At 56.4% G+C, this 24,044-nt stretch overlaps 2 protein-coding genes across 7 annotated transcripts in view; one reads left to right on the top strand and one right to left on the bottom strand.

The window, feature by feature from the left end:
- Nucleotides 1-11,795, top strand: part of ARHGAP23 (Rho GTPase activating protein 23) — a gene marked incomplete at its 3' end in the record, with an annotated part of 72,838 nt that extends 61,043 nt beyond the window's left edge. For all 5 annotated transcript variants that reach the window (XM_079797468.1, XM_079797470.1, XM_079797467.1 and 2 more), the window contains 7 exons: nt 1,193-1,266; nt 1,539-1,628; nt 2,505-2,630; nt 5,054-5,095; nt 5,659-5,755; nt 7,840-7,871; nt 10,770-11,795. In XM_079797468.1, coding sequence (XP_079653594.1) covers nt 1,193-1,266; nt 1,539-1,628; nt 2,505-2,630; nt 5,054-5,095; nt 5,659-5,755; nt 7,840-7,871; nt 10,770-11,795 — 1,487 coding nt within the window. The remainder of the gene's footprint in view (nt 1-1,192; nt 1,267-1,538; nt 1,629-2,504; nt 2,631-5,053; nt 5,096-5,658; nt 5,756-7,839; nt 7,872-10,769) is intronic.
- Nucleotides 11,796-20,443: 8,648 nt separating this feature from the next.
- Nucleotides 20,444-24,044, bottom strand: part of SRCIN1 (SRC kinase signaling inhibitor 1) — a gene marked incomplete at its 5' end in the record, with an annotated part of 63,608 nt that continues 60,007 nt past the window's right edge. For both annotated transcript variants that reach the window (XM_079798143.1, XM_079798144.1), the window contains one exon: nt 20,444-20,822. In XM_079798143.1, coding sequence (XP_079654269.1) covers nt 20,688-20,822 — 135 coding nt within the window. In that variant the 3' untranslated portion in view covers nt 20,444-20,687. The remainder of the gene's footprint in view (nt 20,823-24,044) is intronic.

The following is a 24,044-nucleotide window of genomic DNA, read 5'->3' as shown; positions in this document are numbered from 1 at the left end:
TTATAGGAGACACGCTCTTGTACATTATAGACACAAATCCTTTGTTAGTTTTTGCAAATATTGGGTCTGCCATTTGCCTTTGAACTTTCAGCAGAGAAATTGGAAACAGTTGTTTCAAGTGCAGTCAAAGCTGTTAATCTTTCACGGATTCTGCATCTCATGCTTAAGAAGGCCTTATGATTACGTGACTATTTTCTTATTTTTTCCCAATATTTTAATAACTTTATACTTGGCTCTGTAATGCAGTTAAATGTGTATTATGTGAGCTAGATACAGATCCCCTCCCCGCCATTAACATAGCTCCGTGGTTGGCAAACTGTGGCTCGCCAGCCACATGCAGCTCTTTGGCCCCTTGAGTGTGGCTCCTCCACAAAATACCACCGCCTGGGCGAGTCTGTTTTGAAGAAGTGGCGTTAGAAGAAGTTTAAGTTTAAAAAATTTGGCTCTCAAAAGAAATTTCAATCGTTGTACTGTTGATATTTGGCTCTGTTGAGTAATGAGTTTGCCGACCACTGACATAGCTAATCATCCCAGGGCCTCCATCCTTCCACACGGATTTAAAGGGCCACCCTATCATGTAGGAAAGATCCACGTGGCCCATTTTCCTCCTTCCTGTGCCGACCCTTGTTAGCTTCCCCTCCCAGTCCCGCTGCTCTAGCTGTGCTCTCTCTATAGTTTGCTTCAGTATCCGGTGGGGCAATGCCTTCCTCATCATTCTGCCTTCAAAGAACGAGTAGAGGCTCTCCCTTATGCCTTTACTCATCCAGATGAACTTTAGAATAAAGTTACCACGTTCCACTTTTTAAAAGTTTCCCATGGACTTCTGAAGGGAGTTGGGGGAATCCTGACACCAGTAGGGTGGGGTGGGGTGGGGTGGGGTGGGTGTGTGGAGACTGAAAGGCCCCTTCCTCTGTCTAAGCGTTCTCTGAGCATTGACCTTGTGGTGTCCTTGTCCTGGAGGCTGGTGCCAGGACCCCTTTTCCAGTAGTACATGCAGCTCAGGTCTTATTTCTTCCCGGATGCGCACACCTCGGCGACCCCAGGTCAGGTGCACACTTGAGTACAGCTGCGGGGGGTTTGGTGCCGTGAACACGAGGCCATGGAGCCCTTCGGAACTGGATCAGAACAGGCCTCCCTGACCTTCAGCCCGAAGCGTCTCCCCTTTCTCTAAAGGGTCTTTGGTATGTTCTAGACAAATACAACGACTTCATCGAAGCCAATCGCATCGAAGACTCGAGGGAGCGGTTGAAAACGCTGCGGAAACTGGTAAGGAAAGAGACACTGTTGGGCAAAAGGCAGACTGGATTGGGAGAGCACCACGGTCCCAGGAGGCCCGGGGTCCAGGGCCACCAATTCCCGCTGTGACCTTGGGAAGCCCTTCTCCCCTCAAGGCCTCAGTTTCTCCATCTCTACCGGGGGGGCAGTGAGAGGGTGGATTCCCGAGCCCCTGAGCTATGGCAGTGGGAGCCCCTTCGGGGCGTGATGGACCAGGGAGGCCATGACAGTCTGGTCCCATGCCTCTTCTCTCTCCTGCCCAGATCAGGGACCTCCCAGGACACTACTATGAAACACTGAAATTCCTCGTGGGCCACCTGAAGACCATTGCTGACCACTCGGAGAAAAACAAGGTGGGTGGGGCTCCCGTGTGGCGTGTGGGGGAGGGAAGCATTCCTGGGTCTCCTCAGCGTCTTCTGAGCTCCTCTGGGTCAGATACTCTCAAGCCACTCCTCCCGGCCAGTGCTTCTCCCTCGGAACTGTCTGATGGAAATCCATCCTCCCTGCTGGCCCCTCGCTCTGCCCTCTGGGGGGCCAGGGCTGAGAACGAAAACTAGTTTCCCTCTGTCCGTCTCTGGCCCGGCCGGCGTGGCTCAGTGGTTGAGCATCGACCTATGAACCAGGAGGTCACGACGGTTCGATTCCCGGTCAGGGCACATGCCTGGGTTGCAGGCTCCATCCCCTGTGTGGGGCGAGCATGAGGCAGCCGATCAATGATTCTCTCTCATCATTGATATTTCTCTCTCTCTCTCCCTCTCCTTTCCTTTCTGAAATCAGTAAAAATATATTTTTAAAAAGAAAGAAAAGAAAACCCATCCTCTGATTTAGCTGGAACTCCTTGCACGGCTTTTTGCAAACCACACCTCGAGTATCTTCTGGTTCTGCAGCGGGGAAAGTGCGGGGAGCTATAGGATTTCTCTCAGTCCTAAGACAGCCTGGGGACTTGCAGGGGGCCCCCTCCAGGATCCCCCGTGGCTAGCACAGTATGGGTGTGCAGGTTGGGTGCCGCCCATGGCTGCTAGACCTGGAAGTGAGGGCGCTGAAACCTGGCGTTTGCTCGATGTACCAGGCACCTCCATGCCCACGCAAGGCGGCGTGCAGCCCCTAAGCCAGGGACAGCTCAGGATGTGGCCGGGAGGGGCCTGGGGGGCCCAGAGGGAGGGAGACCTGGGGGACTGGAGTCAGGCTCCCGGGGTTATTGACACTGACCTGCTCCCCCCACTGCCCAGATGGAGCCCCGGAACCTGGCCCTGGTCTTCGGGCCGACGCTGGTGAGGACGTCGGAGGACAACATGGCTGACATGGTGACCCACATGCCTGACCGATACAAGATCGTGGAGACGCTGATCCAGCACGTAAGCAGCCACGGGCCCCTGGGCACCCCGCTTCTGCGCCTGGGTGGGTGCGCACCCGGAAGGCTGAGGCAGCTTACGGAAATGCTGCTGGGATGGGGAATGTCCTTCAAGGCCAAACAGGAAGAGATCCTAGGATCCCTGTCGTCTGGGATCCCCCCAGTCCCTAGGAGAAGCAACAGGAGGCCCCTGAGTTTCCAAGATGTGTGTGAGGGTCAGAGGGAGGAGGGAGGTCAGGGGGGGTGCTCCTGGGCTGGAGAGCAGAGGGTGAGCGCAGGGGCACCTTCCGAGAGGCCCCCGAGAGGCGTCCTTGCATAAACCCGCAGAGGGTGCAGGGTGCAGGGGCGGAGGCAGAGCTCTGCCCTTTGGGAGGAAATGGTGATGCCGAGGGTGGGGCGCAGGCGGAAGGGCAGGGACGGGCATGGTCTGAGGCAGGGCCCTGCACCGTGCTCTGTTTATCTTGGGCTGGTCACCTCCCTTCTCCTGGCTGCTTGGAGCCCCAGAGGCCTGGTTCTTGTGATTGTCCGTGAAGGATGAGAACCGAGAGTGGCCAGCAGAGGGCCCAGGAGGCCTTCGTCTTCCAGAGCCAAACCCAGAGCAGCAGTGCCCCCTCCTGGGCACGCAGGGATTTTTTGATGAACCCTCTTAGAGTTCCATTTCCAAATGTTGGTATGGCCTGTGGTCCAGACCCCCGCCTGCCAGGAGAAATAAGATTGGCAGCTAATCAGGGGGAGGGGAGCCTTAGCCTCCCCCACCTCATACGGACTTCAGGGCAGGGAACCCAGATCATGTTACCCCATTTTACAGATGAGGAAATTGGACTGGAGCTCAGAGAGGTAAAGTGACTTGCTCAGGTCACACAGCTAAACCTTCCCAGTCTTCCATGCCTTCCTTCCACCACATCTAAAAGCCAAGTACTTAGTGTCCTTTCACCTGTCGCTGGTTTCTCCCTCTGAATTTGAATTCCAGATCATCATGAGCACACTTTGTTTGTGTGTGGGCATCATTCTTGGTTTGGTAACAATGGACTTTTCTATGCTACTACCCATCCTTATTTCTCAAAGCTTAGTGCTCAACTCTGGATTCATTTCTTTACTTGCGCATATACTCAGAGAGTTTAGCAGGGTATAAAATTCTAGGTTCAAAGTTCCTGCAGCTCTGGCTCAGTTGGTTGGAGCGTCATCCCTTATACCCAAAAGGCTGCAGGTTCACTTCCCACTCAGGGCACATACGTAGGTTGCAGGTTCCATCCCCAGTTGGGGTGAGTACGAGAAGCAGCCGATCGATGTTTCTCTCTAGCATCTCTCTCTCTCTCCCCCTTCATTTCTCTCTAAAGTCAATAAAAAACATTTCCTCAGATGGGGATTAAAAAAAATTCTTGCATTTGTAGCCCAACAATACATTGAAATAATTACTTGTTGTGCCTGTTGCTGCTGAAAGTTTTAATTACAGCAGATACTTGCTCATTTGTTGTTGTTTTTTAAATATATTTTATTGATTTTTTACAGAGAGGAAGGGAGAGGGAGAGAGAGTTAGAAACATCGATGAGAGAGAAACATCGATCAGCTGCCTCCTGCACACCCCCTCTACTGGTTATGTGCCCGCAACCAAGGTACATGCCCTTGACCGGAATCGAACCTGGGACCCCTGAGTCCGCAGGCCGATGCTCTATCCACCAAGCCAAACCGGTTAGGGCAGATACTTGCTCATTTGTAAGCAATCTGTTTTTGTTTTTTAGAAAACTTTTAGAGTTTTACCTTTGATTCTCAAATTTCACAAAATATATCTAAGAGTGGAATTTATGGCTTCAGTTTCTATCGCGTTGGCATTTATGAGAAGCCTCTTGCCTGCCTGCCCCTCAGGGAACCTCCTAAACCTTCCAGGCCTCCCCCAATTGTAAGAGTGGAGCCCAGGGCTGGCATGGGGTATACTCAGCACTGGCAGGCCTGGAGGGCCTCCTCCCTGCAGTGGACCCCGTCGGCCCCACGCCGCGCTGCTGGCCCGCGCTTCTGGCTTGCAGTAGGGAGCCACCCATCGTGATGTGCTCTGGGCAGCGTTTAGAGAAAGACAGGCAAAGAGAGAAGCTCTCCCTCAGCAGGTCCTCAGTCTCCGCTCCGACCCTCTCTCACTCCCGCCTGCATGTCCCTCCCACACGGGGGTACAATCTTTTCTTTCCCCAAGGGTTTCTCATAGTCTCTGGAGTCGGGTTCCAGAACCTGTCAACCTCTGAGCCCTCTGGCAACCAGGCCAGCCTGGGGTTTGTTGAGAAGAGGGGGGCCCTTGCCGCTTGGTGCCCCCTCCTGTCCCATCCCATCCGGCGCCTGAGTGGGTGCTCTGGACTGAGCAGGTTGGGAGCCCGTGCCTGCCTGTCTCCCTTCAGCCCCTTCCCACGCTGATTTCATCACTTCCTTCTGTCTCCTCTGCAGTCAGACTGGTTCTTCAGTGATGACGAGGACAAGGGCGAGAGAGTAAGTGGTGCAGAGGGCAGGTGGGGGGCGGGGGGGGGTGCTTTTCCCAGGTTGGGGGGGCGGGGAGCGAGATTCCAGCAGGAGAAGGTCCCTGCCCTGTGGCATCCCACTCTGACCGGGGAAACATAGACCCTCTCCTCAGGAGCACCCACGCCGATAGGAGACACATCCTTGCCTCCGGGAGTTCTCGGTCTGGGGGGGAGACACAGGCCTCCTCTAAAGAACAGAGTCCAGTAGCAAAGGCAGACCCCCACCTTTCCGTCTGAGGCAGAGGGTGTAGGCCTGAGGAAGGTCCCGTCTGTGGGGGGGCACAGCTCCTGCCTTCAGCGGAGGGAGCAGCTCAGGACTTTGGGGCTCAGTCAAGGTGTTGGGGAAGGCACAGAATAGTCCAGCGGAGACATGGCAGCCTCTCAAGAGTGCCTGCGTGATGAGGGAGACAGCCACCGCCCTGCTGAGCCAGTCTGATGGAGGAGACGTGCGCCCTGTCCTTCAGGGTACCCCATTCTGCAGGACCCGGTCTAGCCGTCTGAGGGCCTGGTGGCTGACCTTCCTTCTCTTTGCAGACCCCTGTGGACGACAAGGAGCCGCAGTCAGTGCCCAACATTGAGTATCTCCTGCCCAACATCGGCAGGACAGTGCCCCCTGGTGACCCAGGTCCGGGTGAGTGCAGGGTCCTGGGAGAGGGTGGCGGGAGGGTGGGCTCTGCATTCCTGAGGGTCCCAGATGCCATCCCGGATGCCCGGCCAGACGCCCAGCTTCCCTGCTCCTGCCCCGCGGGACCCTCCCCTCCCCCCACCACTGAGAAGGGGCTGTGGCAGGGCCTTCTCGCTCTCTCTGGGGAGGCCCAGCTTGCCTGTGTGCCCACCTCCTCATCTGCTCAGCTGCCCCCACCCCAGGGCTGGGTAGGAGTTTTGTTCCCCCTCCTTCACTGGTTTCTTTCCTGAGCTTTTTATTTCTCATGGGCTGTGTCCTTCTGGGCATGTTTCTCTTTTTAATTTTTCTTCCTTTTCTCCTTGCACCCCTCCATCCCTCCTCCCTCTTCTCCCTCCGCTCTCCTCCCACTCCCTGGATCCTGTTCCTTCTCTTCTCCTCCCTCCCCCCTCCTCCAGCGGACCTGTTGGAGATTTAAAGGGTACAGTGTGGCGTCGCGGCCTCGGTCACTAACAGTGGCGGGTGATTATAAGAAGGCTGGGCAGGCACGAGGGGCAGGCGGGGACAGCCGGGCAGTGAGGACCTCACCCTGACATGCCAGCCACCCATGACGGTTAACAACCCCGTCCCAGTCCCCTCCCACCTGGAAGGCCCTTCTCCGGAGGAGGGAGGCGCTTGCGAGGGCCAGATCCTGTCCCCCTTGCCAGGAAGTCTGGCTGCCCTCCCGATGATCCCCCCCACCCCCAGGCCTTCTCTCTGTGCCCAGCCCGGCTACGTCTGGTTTCTGGGCAGGGGGAGGCTTGGCTGGGAGCAGGTCCCCGCCTCTCCGGACACCAGTGACACCACCTTTCAGAAGCCTCTTATGGCCGTAGCTCCTGCCTCCGTCCCCTTCCAGGACTGAGTCTCTCTGCTTCTGAAACCAGAGCCCCTGGTCACTCAGCCCGAGTCCTGTTTGCAGGCCTCCGGCCTTCTCATAGCAGAGCAGCCTGGAGACCAAGGATTGCCCAGTCGCTCCTTGGCTCAAGCCACTGACCCCTCCCACCCAGGGAGTGAGCTAACCTCGGTGCTCTGGCTGGTCCTGGCTCTGACGGGAGGTGCATCACAGCACCCTTAGTTGCAAGAGGCAGGCTGGGGGGGGGGGGGGGGGCCAGACGCCATGGGGTGGGGATGGCAGAGGAGCCCTCGTCTCTTCTAGTCACCCGCCGCCGCTCCCCTGCCCCGTGGTGTGTCGCTGTGTGGTCAGCACATCCGCTCTTCTCACCGTGTGCGGGGTGGGCTGGGGGGAGTCCTCTAACCTGCTTGCCAGAGAGTGTGGATTAACTGCACTGCCCACTGCCCCCTCGGACCGGGCGGCCCTGGATCAGCCTGCTCCCTCCCCGTGCGGGAGAAGACGCTGCCAGGGCTTGTTTCTGGTTTCTTCTCCACCCCTGTCGTATGAAGGGAGGGGGACCCAAGTCCCATGGAGCTAATAATGACTTCACGCTCCTTCGTCACTCTGGTTATAAAGGAGGGCCTCACGTCTGGAGGTGGAACCTAGCAAGGCTCTAGCCCCCAGGCCACTCCACCTCCTGTGTCCCACCTGCTTCATGTCGGCCCCTGTATTCGATCATCCATTCACGTGGTCCTCTCATGTCCTGCAAGTGGGGGGTGAGGGTGAATGTCGGGCACCCTCCTCTCTGCACTGTGTGGTCTCCATGCTCCAGAGCATCTGTGATTTGCTGTGTCTCACTGTTGTGGTTTTGTGGACTGCATCTGATACTGGGCATTTTCCCTCCAGTGCTTCATAGTAACCGGGAGAGAAGGGGGAGCAGAACAAGGCCCCCCAAAAAGCCCCTCTTGCCCTTATCCCTGGGCAAATGAGGTGTCAGTGGCTGGCAGCCTCACCAGGAAGTGGTGACTGACATCCTTCTCTGCTCCATCCCTCTCCCACTGGAAATGGCCTCAGAGGCCGATGACGCTCCAGGGCCCAGGGAGGTGTCAGGTCTCTGACCTCCCTGGTTTCTGAAGCCTTTGAAGAGGGAATCGTGTTCACAAGTCTCGGCCTGCTCTTGCCCCGATCCAACCTTCCTTTTCCTTTCTCTTTGCACCAACAGATTCCACCACCTGTAGTTCAGCCAAGTCCAAGGTAAGTGCCAAGGCGGTTCTGAAGGCTTTATCGCAGGACAGGGCAGCCCCTGTGACCTTTTGGTCAAGGGAACTGGGGGGATTGCAAGTAGACCCCGAGGAAAGTTGATGGTCAGTGGGAAGGAAGATGGGAAGCACTGATGTCTGAGGTACAGAGAGGTGGCTCTCCTTGACCCTTACCGGCGAGGCATCTGGTGTAGTGAAGGATCTGGCTGGCAGGAAGTGTTGTCCAGTGGTTAGAAGTCCTGGGTTTGAATTCTGGCTCCACCACTTGGTAGCTTTGGGCCACTGGGCAAGTTACTTGACCTCTTCCAATCCTCACCTGTAAATGATGGCTACTATTTATCCCCATCAATGGCGTTAACAGTCAACACGTCCCATATAACAATGTTTAAGGTCTTTGGAGAGCCCAAAGCAAGCAGAAGGAAGGAAATAATAAAGATAAGAGCAGAAATCAATGAGATTGAAAATAATTGAGAAAAATCAATAAAACCAAAGCTGGTTCTTTGAACCAGACCTCACAGCCAGCTACTCGCCCACTCCAGCCTGCCCTCTGATTCAGAACCTGGCAGGCGAGGCTGCTGCCCCAGGCAGGCCCTGCCCTGCGGTGAGATTAGAGCTTGATGGGTGAGATTAGAGCTTGGTGGCCAGGGGCGTGTCTTAGTCAGCTCAGGCTGCTGCACAAAACTCACTTTCTCACAGTGCTGGAGGCTAGATCCGAAACCAGGGCGTTAGCCTGGTCAGTTTCTGGTGAGAGCGTTCTTCCTGGCTGGTAGGTGGCTGCCTTCTCCCAGTGTCCTTGGATGGCACAGACAGAGAGCAAGAGAGCTCTGTGGTGTCTCTTCTTCTAGGAGCACTAATGTCACCATAAGGGCCCCACCCTCATGGCCTCTTCTAAAGGTAGTCAGTGAACTCAGTGAAATATTGGCTGGTTGAACTGGGCTCATTTCCTTCTGGGCCTTTAAGAGCTGGCTGGGTCCCACTGAGCCCGCGGTGCCCGACAGAGCAGGTACTCAGTATGTGTCAGATGAATGCACCGGAAAGAAGACTGCTCCAGTCTGCAGAGGCCCCTGGACCTTCTCCAGAAAGCCTCTGCCTGCACACCTCTGGCGATGGGGAGCTCATTCCATCCCAGACTTCTGTGGCGGAGAACAAGGTCATTGCAGTAGCCTGAATCTAGCTCCTTGTCCCTTCCCCCCACTGCACCCGCTAGCCTCCTGGTTTCCCACAGCTTCTCCTGCACTGACCCCTTGACCTTCGGGTGAATCTGCTGACCTCTGCATTCACCGGAAGGGACCATTCTGCCCTCGTTACTTCTGTAACTAGTTGGGATGAGCGGGTAACTTGGTCAGATGGCCCTCCAGGCCTCTCACGTTTCTGAGAAAATGGCCAAGACAGAAAGCGGCACCGGGCACCCGGTGTCTCAGACTGATCATCGCAGTGCTGCCGTGCCGCAGAGCCCCAGGGGTGCCTTCTGGAACCGTGCAGTGTGAGCAGCCGTGGCCCAGGACCACGTGCCTGCGAATCCCGAATCCCTGACACGCTCCGGCTTCCTTAGAACTAACTGATGCGGGAGAGAATGCATAGGATGCAGCGGCCGCCCCGCCATCTCTGTGTCTCCACTCGTTGCTACAGGATGGCGGGAACGGGGTGGCCTGTGAGGAGGTGTCCAGGGGCATGTCACTGCAGCCCAGCAGGGGGTCACTCCCAGCATCTGCTTCTGCAGGCTTCCTGTGCTGAGGGAACTCCACTCACCCATTTGCTCGTTCACTTAACACTTACTATTTGTTGAACACCTACTGTGTGCCAGGCGTCATGGATGCAAGCACAGACAAGCCACAGACCTCGCTTGCTCTCAAAGAACTCAGACTTTTATATAGATGATGTGGAAACAAAGCTATTCTGATGTGAAAGGAGCTGGTACGGATGTATCTCCAAAGGGCTGTGGCAGGGATGGGGAACGGCCGGCCCTCAGGCTGTATAAGGCCCGCAAGATCATTGGGTCTGGCCCTGCCACGGCATCAGGGGTGCCTTAATTAAGTGTTTGACCAAGGGTAGCAGGCTAATTTTTAGGTTGGTAATTTTATGATGTTATAGATATCCAAATGGTCCTTGGCAGACCCAGCCTCACCCCTGGGCTGTGGGGACAGAGAAGGGATTCACCAGCTCAAAGGAGGGCCTGGGAGGGGGCTGCACGGAGGGAGCCTGGTTGAGCTGGGCCTGGTAGGAGCAGTAAGAACTCAGCCGGCAAATAGGGCGCAGCTCCTATTGGGCAGTGGAGCTGGCCTTTGGATTGATCCGGGGTCAAGGAGTGTTGGGGTTGGGCGCTGGGGACAAGGCTGACATGCATGCCAGTGAGGTGCGGTGGGAAAGGGAAGTGAACTTGAGCAGGCTGCCCTGGGGAGGCCTGTACACGGAGGGGGTGGGAAGGCAGGTTTCCCAGGGGGGAGTGGCGAGAGGGAAGGGGGGTGGGAGCTGTGGTCAGAGAAAGGTCCCTGCCAGGATCTGGCGATTATAACCCAGGACAGTCCATGTGCAATGGGTTCAAACTGTCAAGTATTTCTCACTGTTGAGACACTATTGTCACCAGAGCTGTGTCTAAAAGGGTTTATCTAGTGCTGCATATGGAGCATGGCACGGAAGTTGGGGGTGCCGGGGGGAGGCGCTAGGCCAGCACCCAGCCCACAGGAAAGAGTTGAGAGTCTGGATTAAGACCGGAAGGGGTGCCAGGAAGGCTTCAGGGTAGGGGGAGGGCGGCAGGGGTCTCTCCAGCCGGGACAGCGGTCCGGGGACGGTGCAGGATGCCCGTGGGGCTGGTATCCTGGTGGGCACGTGGAGGGCGCTGAGGCCTCCCGCCTGGGGCTGGGTACCCCCTGACCACTGACCCGTCTCCACCCAGGGCTCGTGGGCCCCCAAGAAGGAGCCGTACGCCCGGGAGATGCTGGCGATCTCCTTCATTTCGGCCGTCAACCGCAAGCGGAAGAAGCGGCGGGAGGCGCGAGGGCTGGGCAGCAGCACGGACGACGACTCGGAGCAGGAGGCGCACAAGCCGGGGCCGCTGCCGCCCGCGCCCGGACCCCAGGACCCGCCGGAGGGGCCGCTGCCGGGCGCCGCCGTCCCGGAGGGCCCCGCGGCTGCGCGGGAGGAGCGGCCGGCCGCGGACACGCGCTCCATCGTCTCGGGCTACTCCACGCTGTCCACCATGGACCGCAGCGTGTGCTCCGGCGCCGGCGGGAGGCGGCTGGGCGCCGGGGACGAGGCGGACGACGAGCGCAGCGAGCTGAGCCACGTGGAGACGGACACGGAGGGCGGCGCGGGGCCCGGGGGGCGCCTGGCGCGCAGGCCCTCCTTCACCTCGCACCACCTCATGCCCTGCGACACCCTGGCGCGGCGCCGCCTGGCCCGGACCCGCGCCGACGGGGAGGGTGCGGGCGCCGGGCGGGGTGCGCCCCGCGCGGCGGAGACGCCCGGCTCGGCCTCGTCCAGCAGCCAGGAGTCGCTGCGCCCCCCGGCGGCCGCCGCGGTGACGGCTCTGGGCGCGCGGCCCTCGCGCCTCGAGGCCCTGCGGCTGCGCCTCCGCGGCACCGCCGACGACATGCTGGCCGTGCGGCTGCGGCGGCCGCTGTCGCCCGAGACGCGCCGGCGCCGGAGCAGCTGGCGCCGCCACACGGTGGTGGTGCAGAGCCCGCTGACCGACCTCAACTTCAACGAGTGGAAGGAGCTGGACGGAGGGCGCGCCCCGGAGCCCGCGGGGCCGCGGGCGCACAGTGACAACAAGGACTCGGGCCTCAGCAGCCTGGAGTCCACCAAGGCGCGGGCCCCGTCGTCCGCGGCCTCGCTGCCGCCTGCGCCCGGGGACCCGGGGGCCCTGCAGAGCCAGGCCCCGCGCCGCTCGGCCGCCTCCCGCCTCCACCAGTGTCTGTGACCAGCCCCCGCCCACCCCTCCCCACTCGCCCCCGACTCAGCGCCCCTGGGAAACAGGCGTCTCCTCTGGCTCGCACCCCCCCCTCCCCCCCCGCTTCTGTTTCCCCGGGCGCTGAGGCCACGTCTCCGGTTTGCGCGCTGGAATGGAGAGGGAGGGGCAGAGTGTGGATGGGAAGGGGAAGGAGGAGGCTGCTGTGTCTGTGTCCCCCGGTAAAGGGCAGAGTGTGCCCTTATGGGCCTCTCTGGGTCTGCACTTAAAGACCCTTGTTGGCCTTGGGGTGTGGATAGGGAACCCCAAGTCTCAGACTACAGGAAAGACACTGGGTGATGCTGGTTCTTCCCTTCCTTCCTCTGTCCCCCCCTCCCCCTCCCCCATTAGCTCCTAGCTCCTAGCTCAGGGGGTGGGGTGGGAGTTGTGTATGTATGTCTGGGGAGAGGGTGTATAAGGTGTTGGTGTCCATGGGAGGGGTGTTGTGTGTGCAAATGTGTGTAGTCACTGTCCACAGGTGTTTCCAATAGCGACTTCTGCCACCCCGGCTTCCTTTGTCTCCCCACCCCGACCAGGGCTCCTGCCCTTGGTGCACACAGGGTCCTCCCCCCTGATGCTTTTCAGAGCCAGAGAAGGGGGTTGGGCCACTCCACAGAGGCAGGACTCACTCTCTCCAGGTATACTCCCCCACCAACCTTTTGGCAAACTCTAAATCACCACGCCCCCCCCCCCCCCCCCCCCACCCAACAGCGCTTTGACCATGGGGAGCTGCGCGTTCCCCTAGCAGGGTCCAGGGTCCCTCCCCTACTAGACCTCCCTTGCCTCTCTTTGTTCTTCCAGCTGTGCCTGCTTCTTCCACAGCTCAGGCACACAGACCCCCACCTGCTGCCCTTTGGGAGTTAGTGAAACATCCCAGTCTCTCTCTCTCTTCTCTCTCTCTCTCTCTCTCTCTCTCTCTCTCTCTCTCACACACACACACACACACACACACACACACACACACTGATTTATGGGGTCTGAGCTGGACTGGTCCTTCAGGATGGGCTAGACCCAGCCCCCCCCCCCTCCTCCTCCCTCCCATTGTAAATAGACCTCCCACCCCCAGGCCTCCCACACACTCACCAGGCCTCCCACACACGCCCTCACTCATTCCAGGGAAGCCCACGTGGGGCTGTGAACCCTACTGCCACGTCTGTCAGTCCTCTCGGTTCATGCAAAGATTTGCTGTAGATTTCTCTCTCCTCCCTCCCCCCTGCCTTTTATTGTAAATATTGTCTCTAAATGTGTAACATATTATAAAGAATTTATAAGGATTTTTAAAGATGTTCTGCTCATTTAAAGAAGTGTTGTAACCGTGTTGGATGAGCCTCTGGCCCACGTCCGCATGCCTCCTTTCACGGTGTCTTGGACACACCTGTCTAGGCAACAACTAAGAGTTCCTGCTTCCGAAAAGTTCTGTCTTAAAAGTATAGTCTATATCTTGGAAATAAATGGCCTTCCTTAGGCACAAGTCAGATGTCTCACTTGTTCTGGAGGGAGGAGGGGCCAGAGGAGGTGGGGGTCAGTGAGGGTTAGGGGGCCGGACCAGGTGGTGGCAGAGTTCTTCCTCCTGGTCATTTGTAGGTGTCTTGTCCTGGGAGACTAGCATGAGTGGTGGCGTGGGCACAGAACACAAGATGGAAGGCAGGCGACCCTCATTGCACGGAGGTTCCCATGCCTCCATAGGAATGCAGAGGGCAGGTGCACAGGCCCCTTCCTTCTCAGGCCTGCCCGGACCTTCAGAATGGTCCAGAGGTGCTGCTATAACCCGACAAACAATGGGTTCGTGCTGCCTGTCACTACTTGAGCCAATTAAGCAGAGACAGGGTTGAATCATTCATTATGAGCGTTTATTCCAATATCGCCATAGTATGGGAGAGCAGCAGGGTATCCACAAAAATGTATCTGCAGCCACCATAAGCCAGCTGCTTATAAGTACAAAGAAAAGTAGGCAAAAGGTCCAGTTTACAGATATGCAAAAGGACTAGGGGTCTCCAAAGGGCTTAGTGATATACAAGGGCTGGGGTTACATGGGGAAATGGCCAAAGGGAGTGCCAACATTAACAGGTAAGCAGGCTGGCGATTTGCATAGGCCTGCAGGTATGCAAAAGGGCTGGGATCTTCAAAGGGCTGGCGATTTGGGTTTCTATAACAAATCTTTGTTAATCTTTCCTTGGTAACAGGCAGCTCCGAATGGTGAGGAAGGGCTGCATCTATAGGTCAGCTCCAGCCAGGGTAGACTGTGCCTTCTTTAATCAGAATAAAACAATCATGGGTCACAGAGCATGATTAACATTTCTTACAATGCTAGCTGGTTCCCCAACATTCTATTTCTGCCCCCTTCACTGCCAAGAAGACAGGAAGCTTGGACAAGGCCCAGGCCACTGATAGGGCCCAGCCTAGCCAGCTGTCACCATAGGCACCAGCCCCAAGAGGGCATTCTGGGTTTTGCCCGTTGTCTCATTCACTGTGCAGACTTACGCGTGGTGTGTTTTCCTTCTGTGCCTTGGCTCTGCAGTTTCCAGGCTGCCTTTGATGAGCCTCGTCTTCATTTGTAAGAAAATCAGGTGATAGTCATCAAAGATAACCAAGGGAGGGGCCCAGGAGCTGGGAAGAGAATTGCTTACTGAATCTTCCTCTTTCCCCCACCTCTGCCCCAAAGGTTGTTTTTGTTTGTCAAAAGAGCTAAGAGCTAGTGTTATTGTGGGCTCACGTCAGCCCCGGGGCTTCACAGGTCCTAAGTCAATCCTCTAACAGTCTTTTGAACTCCACACCATGTCATCTTCATTTTATATATGAGGAAACTAAGGCACAGGGAGAAGACATTACTTGTCCAAGGTCACGCAGTTAATAAGTGGTGGAGCCAGGATAAACTTAAGCCCAGAGAAGGGAACATAAGAACAAGGTTACCTGCCCATTAGGCCACCTTCTGCGCTGTACTAGGCTTTGGATGAGAGAATGTATCAAAACCCTATGATCTCCTTCAACTCTCCTTCAAAAATAAAGAAATGCAGACATCTCCAGTAAAGAAAAACAGAGAATTTGTTGTTAGCAGACCTGCCCTATAAAAAATACTAAAGGGAATCCCACAAGCTGAAATGAAAGTACACTAGATAGTAACTTGAATCCACACAAAGAAATGAAGAGTACCAGTATTATGAAAGCAGTATAAACATTTTTCATTATGGTGAGAGTTAGGGTTGTTGGGGGTCTAGTTCAAGGGTCAAGTGCCAGGGTCAAAGGTCATGGGTCATATTTCAGAGGTCAGGGGTCATCCATCAAAGGTTGCCATTCAGGGGTCAAGGGTCAAAGTTTAGCAGTCAGGAGTTAAAGATCAAGGGTCTGAGATCTAGGGTCTAAGGTTATAGTGAGGGTTAGGGTTGTTAGGGTTGTCAAGAGTAGTTCAAGGGTCAAATGTCAAGGGTTAGGGTCAAAGGCCAGGAGTCAAATTTTTGTGGTCAAAGATCAAAGGTCAAGTGTCAAAAGGTTAAAGTTCAGGCATTAGGGTTAAGGGTCAGAGGTCTGAGGTCAAGGGTTATGGTGAGGGTTAGGGTTGTTAGGAGTCTAGTATAAGGGTCAAGTGTCAAGGGCTAAAGGTTAGTGGTCAGGGGGTCAAAGTGCAGAGGTCAAAGGTCAGGGGCAGGATAAAATGCCAAAGTTCATGGGTCAGAGGTCAGAAGTGAAACTTGAAGTTCAAAGGTCAAGGATCAGGGTATTGACGGTTAAAGTTCAGGGGCCAGAGGTCAAGAGTTAAGGGTCAAAAGTCAGGAGTCAAAGGTCAAAGTGCATGGGGTCAAAGACTAGGGGTTAAGGTTTAGGGTTGTTAGTATTGTCAAAGGTCAAGGGCATGGGGTCAGGGTTGAGGGTCACAGTTCATAGGTTGAAGCGCCAGGTGTCCAAGTTCAGAGGTCAAATGTCTGGGGTAAGAGGTCAAGGGTCAAAGTTGGTTTGAAGGTCAAGGGTCAGGGATCTAGGGTTATAGTTAGGGTTAGGGTTACTGTTGTCAAGTGTCAAGAGTTAGGGTCAAAGGTCATGTGTCAAAGTTTTGTGATTAAGGGTTGAAGGTCTGGGGTCAAGTGTCAAAGGTCATCAAATTTCAGGGTTCAAGGGTCAGGGATCAAATGTCAGGGGGATCTGAGGCTATGGCTATGGTGAAGGTTAGGATTGTTAAGGGGTCTAGTTCAAGGGTCGTGTCAAAGGTTAGGGTCAGGGGTCAAATATCAGAGGTCAAAGGCCAGCGCTCAAGGTCAGAGGTCAGAGGTTAAACATCAGGGTGTCTGGTGTTGAGGTCAAAGGTCAGCTGTTGAGGGTCAGGGGTCAAAAGTCAACGTTCAGGAGTCAAGGGTCTGGGGTCTAGGGTTATTGTGAGGGTTAGGGTTGTCAAGGGTCAAGTTTTGGGGTCAAGAGTCAAAGGTCAAGAGTCAAACGTCAATGTGTCAAGTACCTAAGGTCAGGGTGGTCAAGGGTCATATGTCAATGGTTATGGGTCAAAAGTCAGAGGTCAAAGTGCATGGTGTCAAAGACTAGGGCTAGTGCTAGGGGTTAGGGGTTAAGGGTTAGGGTAGTCAAGGGTCAAGTGTCAAGGTTTATCATCAAAGGTCAGGGTTCAGGGGGGTCAACATACAGAGGTCAAAGGTTTATCATTCAGGTGTCAAGGGTTAGGGGGCAAAGGTCAGCAGTCAGGGGGTCAAGTGTCAGGGTTCTAAGGTCTAGGGCAAGCATGCCAAACTTGTGGCCAGTGGGCAAGGAGGCATGGTCTAGGGCTGGTCTATTGGGGGTAGAGGAATCCCAATAATACCCCAGACCTCAGTGAAGCAGGAAAATGCCTAACAGGGCAGCTTTGAGGACCTTTAGGACGTGCTGGAGCAGTGGTGCAGCCTTCAGAATTCCAGGCAAACCTAAAAAGCCCATCAGGACATCTGGCCCACGCAATGGTGGGGCAGGCTGGACTCTGCTAGAATAACCTGGAAGGGTTCCGGCAGCTTGCTGGCTATAGGGTCAGGGTCCAGGGCCCCCACCCAATCAGAACCAAGAATAAATCTCCTCTCAGGGGTCTTTCCATTTCAGAGGAGAATGGGGGAAGAGGAGCCAGTAGGCCTTTGAGGAGGAGAAGGCCGAAATGCAACATGATGGGGCTGAAACTCGACCAGCAGTCAGTGTGTTTCAAATCGTGGATTTTGACCCATTGTCTATGTAAGTGCTGTTCACTAACTGTATGGGTGTTTGTGTGTGTACATGTCTGAATCATTAAGATGAAAAATGGGGACTACCAGGATAATCAGACCCTACTTCGTTTTGGGGAGAAAGCATTGGGTCTCGGGTCAGGTATTGCTGGGTTCTAACCCTCACCGCACCTTCCTAGTTGTATGGCTCTGAGCCAGACATCTAACATCTCTGGCTCTGTCGCCCACAGGTGTTAGCAATGCCACTAGCGACCTCACTGACGGTGGCGAAGCAGCTTAGCCAGGAGATGTTCCTCCCGAAGTTGGTCTCAGGGCCCTTGGGGGCAGCCGCAGCCCCTGGGGTGTTTCTACCCCTCCTCCCCTGAGCCTTGCCTGTGGGGCAGTTGGTTACCAAGATCCCCCTCCTCTGCCCCACCCATCCCTGCACCTTCCAGGGTGAAGCTGAGAAATAACGAGACAGCAGCCCATAGGAAGGAGATCCAGGAGAGGAAAAAGAAACAAGTTTTATTTAAGCCCCAAACACTCGGCTAGAAAAACCGAAAGAGGAGAGCAGGGAAGTGGGGAGAAGAAAAAGGACATTAAAAAAGAGAGAGACAGAGAAAACACAGCAACCCTTTTCCATTTAGAAATTGTCAAGTTACACTGACAGAGGTCACAGAATATCCACAGAAGCCATCACTGCTACACCAACACGGGCCCTACGGGGCGGACCGGGCAGGGGTGGAGCCAGGGCTCGCCCCGGGGGCCCCACCTGGGACCCCTCTCCGAGCCCAAAGCTCCTAGGGGAACAGCATATCGTGGAGGGGGCGGGCGAGGAAGCCCCCGTGTGAGTATCACAGCACAGTGGGCGGGGACTGGGAGGACCAGGTACAAGGGCCCCCCCAGACGGTTTAGTTTTCTCTTGGTCAAGCACACACGGATGGACAGAGCAGCGAGGCGCATGCAGCTGGGGGGCGGGGGCTGGGGCATTGACGTGCTGTGGGCTTTGAGAGGCCGAGGGGATGGGGGCTTGGGCGGGCGGCCAGAGCAAGTGGTGCAGGGACGATGGAACAGTTCATCACACAGGCACTTCCACACGCCCGGGTCTACACGCATTTGCACATTCCCACACAGGTCACGTGCACCTCCATGTACACCCCTCTGTCCACACATATGTGGCCCACATACATACAGTCTCTTGCAGCTACACACATCTGCACACACACATCACACGCGCTCTCGTCTGCAAAGCTCTTCCACACCGATGTGCAGGAGGGCATGTGCTGATGCCCAAGCAGGCTACACGCACCTACATGCACACACCTCCCCGCATACGGGGGGCGGTAACTCACACCTGGGCACACACGCTTCCCACCACGCACGGGTCAGTGGATGTGTGCAGTGTACACGGACATGCAGGCTGTGCACAATGCCACGCAAATGCCTCTCAGCCCGTCATGTGCAGGAGCCGAAGTGAAAGAAAGATGGGAATCCCACGGGGCTCCACGTGAGCAGGTGGGGCACAAAGGGACATTCAACTCAGGACAATGACGGTGGGGCACACATTCAGGTCCCAGGGCTGAGGGTGGGAGGTGAGGGCAAGTGAAAAGTAGCAAGCGAAGAGTCATGGAGTGGGAGGGAGGAGGGGGCACCACTCCCCCCTCCCCTCCCAAGTCAGGGGTCTCTGTACAGCCAAGTCAAACCACACCATGTTACTGGACCACAGAAGCCAGGCCATGTGCCCATCCCCCAGCCCCCCTCCCCCGCCAAAACAGCGGCCAGGGAGAGAATGCTGTGGTTTCCTTTTTTTTTTTCTTTTTTAAATATTTATATATATTTATATTACGTATATTATATATATATAATATGTAAATATATTTTTAAAACAATATAAAATGTTAAGACACTTCACTTAAATGTAAAGAGTTGCCTGCAATTAAAAGTAATTGCATCATTTATGAGGTCCTTTTTTTTTTTTTCTTTTTCTTTTTCTATTTTCCAGGTTTTGTTTTTTTCAGGAGGGATTTTTTTTCCTCTTCTTTTGTTCTTTTTCAAAAAGGCTTACTTGCCTTTGTACAAAAATGATCCAAAGCTAGAAAACAAGAATGAATCAAAAAAAAAAAAAAAAAAAAACAACACAAAAGAGAAATGAAGAAACACAACCCAGTGTTCCCTCCCTCCCCAACCCTCAGCAGCTCCCCGGGAGGGGACCTTCCCGCCAGGTCCCAGGGCCCAGAGGCGCTGCCCTTCAGTGGCTCCTACCTTCTGTGCTTCACTCAGGGAGACTCATCCCAGCCCTCCCTCCCCTGCGCGTACCCCACTTTGTGCTCCAAACAGAACCCCTGCTCCCTGGGGATGCACTCCATCCTCCTCCTCCTTCCCCATCCATAGAATCTCCCCGCTGGCCGCTCGCTCTGCCCTCTGCGGGGCCAGGGCTGAGAACCAAAACTAGTTGCCCTCTGCCCCTCTCAGGACCTGGCCAAAAGCCAGGCAGGCGTCCGCAGGTGGGGGCCTGGCCGCAGGGACCCTCAAGGATCTCACCGGTGGTCACCGGCTCCCCATTGGAAGACCACGTCTTCTCCCTTCCCTGGAAACCCTCAGATCTCAAAGAGGCTGGTTGAAGGTCAAGTCACCCTACCCCTGGGGTCAGAGCCATCCTCACTGCTCCCATCAGCCTCCTCTGTATTCCCCCCATTTCCCTCACAGCCAGACCCTTCCCACCCTCCAGGCCTCAACATCTCATTATCCAGGCCCTTCATCCCGGCCCGCCCCGCCCCCTGAAATAAGTTAATGTCATTTAAAGTGCTAAATTAGGAAACTAAAAGTACCAAACACCCCTCCGCTGGGCTGCCTGCTCCCAAGGCAGTGTCCCCAGGGTCAGGCTGTCTGCTCACCCCACCGTCCACAGCCAAGAGTCCAAAGGGGCTCTTCCTCCCCTTGGTGCAGGCCCGGTGGCCCCTCATCGCGGGAAGGGAGTCCCAGGAAGCCAAGTCCTCTCCAAGGACACAGATTCAACGGCCCCACGTACCCCACACCCACCCTGAGGCCCCTCACACTCCGAGGCCCCTCCAGCCCCAAAGTCTTGACTCTAGGCCCACCAGGGAGCAAAGAACCAGCCGCGTTCAGAGTCCAGTCCCGCGCGGAGCTGGGACAGGTGGGCGCCTCCAGGGCCAGGGTCTGCCTGCGTCCATCTCCCAGCCTGGCACGGCCTGGTCCGATGTCCAGCGTCCGGAGGAGGGAGAGCGGGCATCTTGCTGCTCCAAGTCTCCGTGGCTCAGAGTTTGTTTGGAGTGCTCTTAGGAAGTTGGGGGGAGGGGGGAGGAGGGGGGAAAGGATGGGGAAGGTACAGGAACTTCAGGATGGACTTGGACAGAAGAGTGGACAAAGAGAAAAGGGAGGGAAGATGACAGGAAGTGGGCCGTTTTAGAACAGGAAGTCAAAGGAAGGTGGTGTGTTTTGGTTCTTCGTTTTACTGTTTTGCTTTTTATTTTAAAAAAAGAACGATAATTAAAAGTGAATCGTTTAAAAAACCAAAAACACCAGCAGGGGGTGGGGAGAGAGAAGCGAGGAGGGCCACCCCGGGGCAGCCCGCCCCAGGGTCTGAGGATGGAGAGGGGATGGGGTGGAGATGAAGGGGAGAGCAGGGAGATCAATGTCAGGGTCAGGGAGGGGGGCGAGCTGGGGTGGAGGTGCGAGGGGGCTTCTAAAAGGAGATGGAAGAATTCCTTGCCCCAAACGAAGTCAATACGGGGATAGAGGTTCTGGAAGCCGAGGGCTTTTCTGAGACTGGGCTTGAGGTCTCATTCGACCCGCTCATCTCTTTAGATGGTTTAGTGGCCTGGAACACAAACAGGGGTCAGGGGTCAGAGAGAGGAAGGGAGAGCCTGCATGCTGGCCCCCAGCTGAAGCTTTAAAATAGGAAAAACCTCCACCTATCCGAGAGAAAAGTAACTGCAGAAGGAAGAAACCATCTGAAGAGAGTGGTCCCTTTGAGACAGGGCGGGGCAGGGGGGCACAGCAGGGCAGAAGGGGGCACAGAGTTGGACCAAAGGTCCTGGGAACTGGGGTGGGAATACAGGTCCGAGGTTACTGAGAGGAAAGAGAGAAGGTGGGACAGAGACCAGAAAAGCACAGGGGAGATGGCACCAGGGCCAGCAGACGGGGAGATGGGGTGGGGAGGAGGACAGGGGAGGGAGGAAGGAGAAATGAAATGTTAGCGGCCACAGGGTGCATGCCCTCGGAGGGAGCAGGGAGGGAGCAGGTGGGCTCTCAGTCTCAGAGGGCCGGCAGCCCCGCCAGGGCCCCTTCCGGCCTCAGCAGGAGGCTGATTCTAAGCAGAAGGTCTTGGGGTGGCACCTGAGGAGTGAGCTTGTCCTCCCCCGGAAACACTTCGCTAAAGAACCTCCCGACCCGGGAGGACAAGGCACTCGCTGCATTGAGCCTCACTCCCAGCTGCTTCCTGTACAACCGCTTCCCCGGCTTGGAGCTGGGCCTTGAGGAAGGGGGCTCACTCCCGGGGAACGTGTCCCGCACTCACCAGTCAGCTCTGATCGTTAGAAACAGCCCCATCCCGTCCCACCTCCAGAACTCCCAGCAGCTATTCCAGAGCCATCTGCATCGCCTCCACCTCCAGGGGAGGATGTGGGGCAAATGCAGAGTCCCGGGCCGGCTCCAGAACCCCCCTCTGGTGTGGGCTCCGGGGCCTGCATATTAGGCAGGTGCCCCAACTGAACCTGCTGCACCCGGCACTGAGGGCCACTGGGTGAGGGCTACGCCGGCCGGGTTTCCTCCTGTCCCTCCTGGCCTTGCTTAGCTACTAGCCTGACAGCCTACGTGTTGATAAAGAAGACAGAAAGGAGGAGGACTGGAAACAGCCGTGGCCCATGGCCAGAGACCTCCCGCCGGTGAGGTCTGCGCAGGGTCAGTCTGTTTCCCACGACCTACAGCGGCAGCCAGCTGCCGGGTCAGCTCTCTCAGAGGCCTTGCCCGGGAGAGCCAGACCGAGCCCCGAGCCCCCAGCAGCCTGGAAGGGAAATGAGATGGGCAGGCAGCCTGACTGCTGACAGCGAGCCCGCCCTTGCTGCTGGTGATCATTTCTGCCCCCCCCCCCCCCCCCAGCGCGTGATTCATCTGGGGTTTGCTCACCACACTGCAGGCTGCAGTCGACATGTCCCCCCACTCAAGGCACGGTCCCCCTTTGGGTCTTCCGCCCCCTCCTCTACTGTGGCCGCCCATTCCTCACGCAAAGGGCTCCGGGCACAGGATCCTTCCGGTCACTCAGGCCTTTGCCAAGAGCCAGGTGCCAGGCATAGCCCCTTGATGGCACTTACCCTGGGCTCCTCCGGTCCGGCCCCGCCCCTCCCCCCTTTCCTATTTAAAGTTCTTTCTCCCGTGTCTCCTGCGTCTCTGTCTCTTCACATCTCGCCAAGTCCCGGGCCAGCTGTTTGATTCCCTCCTGGCTGTCCTCTTTGTTCTCAACTCATCTCTAGTTAAAAGCTTTTCTCTGTTCCTTCCCTTTAGCACTTGTCAAAAGCCTCCACCTATGTCTATTCTGAGCTTTGGTCTTTAAAACACCTGCCTTCCCGCTTGGGCCTCTACCTGGCTCCTGCATTCACCCCCTCACCCCCACCCCCGCGCCGGGCCCTCACTCACAGCCAGTGCACGGTGCACGGCCTCCAAACATCGGCCCTTGGCAGACTCACATGGGTGGGATGCCCCCACCCCCTGCCCCACCCCCTGCCCACCTCTTCCTCAGGGAGACCTCTTACAGCTGCTCTGTGAGCCTTGGTTCGGTCAAGCTCTCAGGCCATAGTCCCTCTCAGGAGACTGGCTGCAGCAACAGCCACAACCCACTTCCTGAAGCCGAGGGAGCATGCCCAGCTGTGCCCGTGACCTCGCCCCATGCTGCTCAGAACTCTCAGGTGACACAGCTGCTGTCTCTGAAGGTTCCTGCCGCCTGCATTCCCCCAGCCAGTCCTTCCCTGTTGCTCCCAGTTATGCCCGGAGGAGCGGAGCGTTGTCCCCTGTGTGGCAGGGCAGACACCTCCCAGGTGTTGGGCTTTCTGTCGGGGGAGACTGGAACCAGTAGGCTGAGCCCTGCGCCCCTCCTCTGCCTGCTGGCACTTCCTCCAGGACCATCCCCAGTGCCACCTACCCGCTGCCCACAAGCCCTTCTTCCTTGCTATTTGCCTGAACCAGGCACGAGGCCGTCAGGAGAGATGGGGCTTCTCGAAGCCCAAGGTGGGTGGATCCTGAGAAATATATGGCAATTTCAAGCAATCCCTTCTCCTTGCCAGTGGCGGAGGTAGGCAGGGCAAAGAGGCGAGAGGGGAGATCAGACGGGGGCTTCTGGGAAAGATTCTCCTGCCCCTAAGATCTGTGTGCCTAGGACCCCTGGAACGAAGGCAGCTGTTGGGGGAAGGGCAGAATGATGGGCTAACAGGACCAAAATAGAAAAGAAACCCGCTTCCTGACCTCCTTGAACTGCTGAATTCCCCAGCCCTGGGTCCTCCCTGCCTCCAGACTTCTGCGTTGTTACAGAATACCTTCCTGACCGTTTAAGCCGTTTAGAATTGGACTTCCCGTGACTTGCCGCTAAAAGCATTCCAACTGATACCCGGGGCCCAGAGCTGCTCCCCAATGCTCCAGTCAACGGTACCCAGGTCCCTGGTGCCATCTCGCCAGCGCTCCCTGAGACCCACAGCTTATGCTCCCTGACAAGGCAGGAGACTCCAGCACGAAGGCAGGCAAACCCGGGCCCACATCCCAGCTCTGCCAGCTCCTCACGAGTGACCCTAAGCAGGTCTCCCAGGGCTTGCACGTGCTCACCTGCAGAGCAGGGAAAACGGTCCCTACAGCATCAGGTCACGCGAGATGCTGCCACACAGAGCACCAGGCCGTGTCTGTACTAAGGACACAACACGTGGGAGCTGTGGTTAAGGACACAACACGTGGGAGCTGTGGTTACTGTGATATTTTAACATTTCAAGTCTGCTCTGTCTGTTTCCACCTGGATTGGGCCTGATACGTGGCAAATTCATCCATCCATCCATCCATCCAT

This window comes from Cnephaeus nilssonii (genome assembly GCF_951640355.1).
Source record: "Cnephaeus nilssonii genome assembly, chromosome: 19".
NCBI lineage: Eukaryota > Metazoa > Chordata > Mammalia > Chiroptera > Vespertilionidae > Cnephaeus > Cnephaeus nilssonii.
Note: the sequence above shows the minus strand (reverse complement) of the source record. Positions and strands in the feature narration are given on the sequence as shown.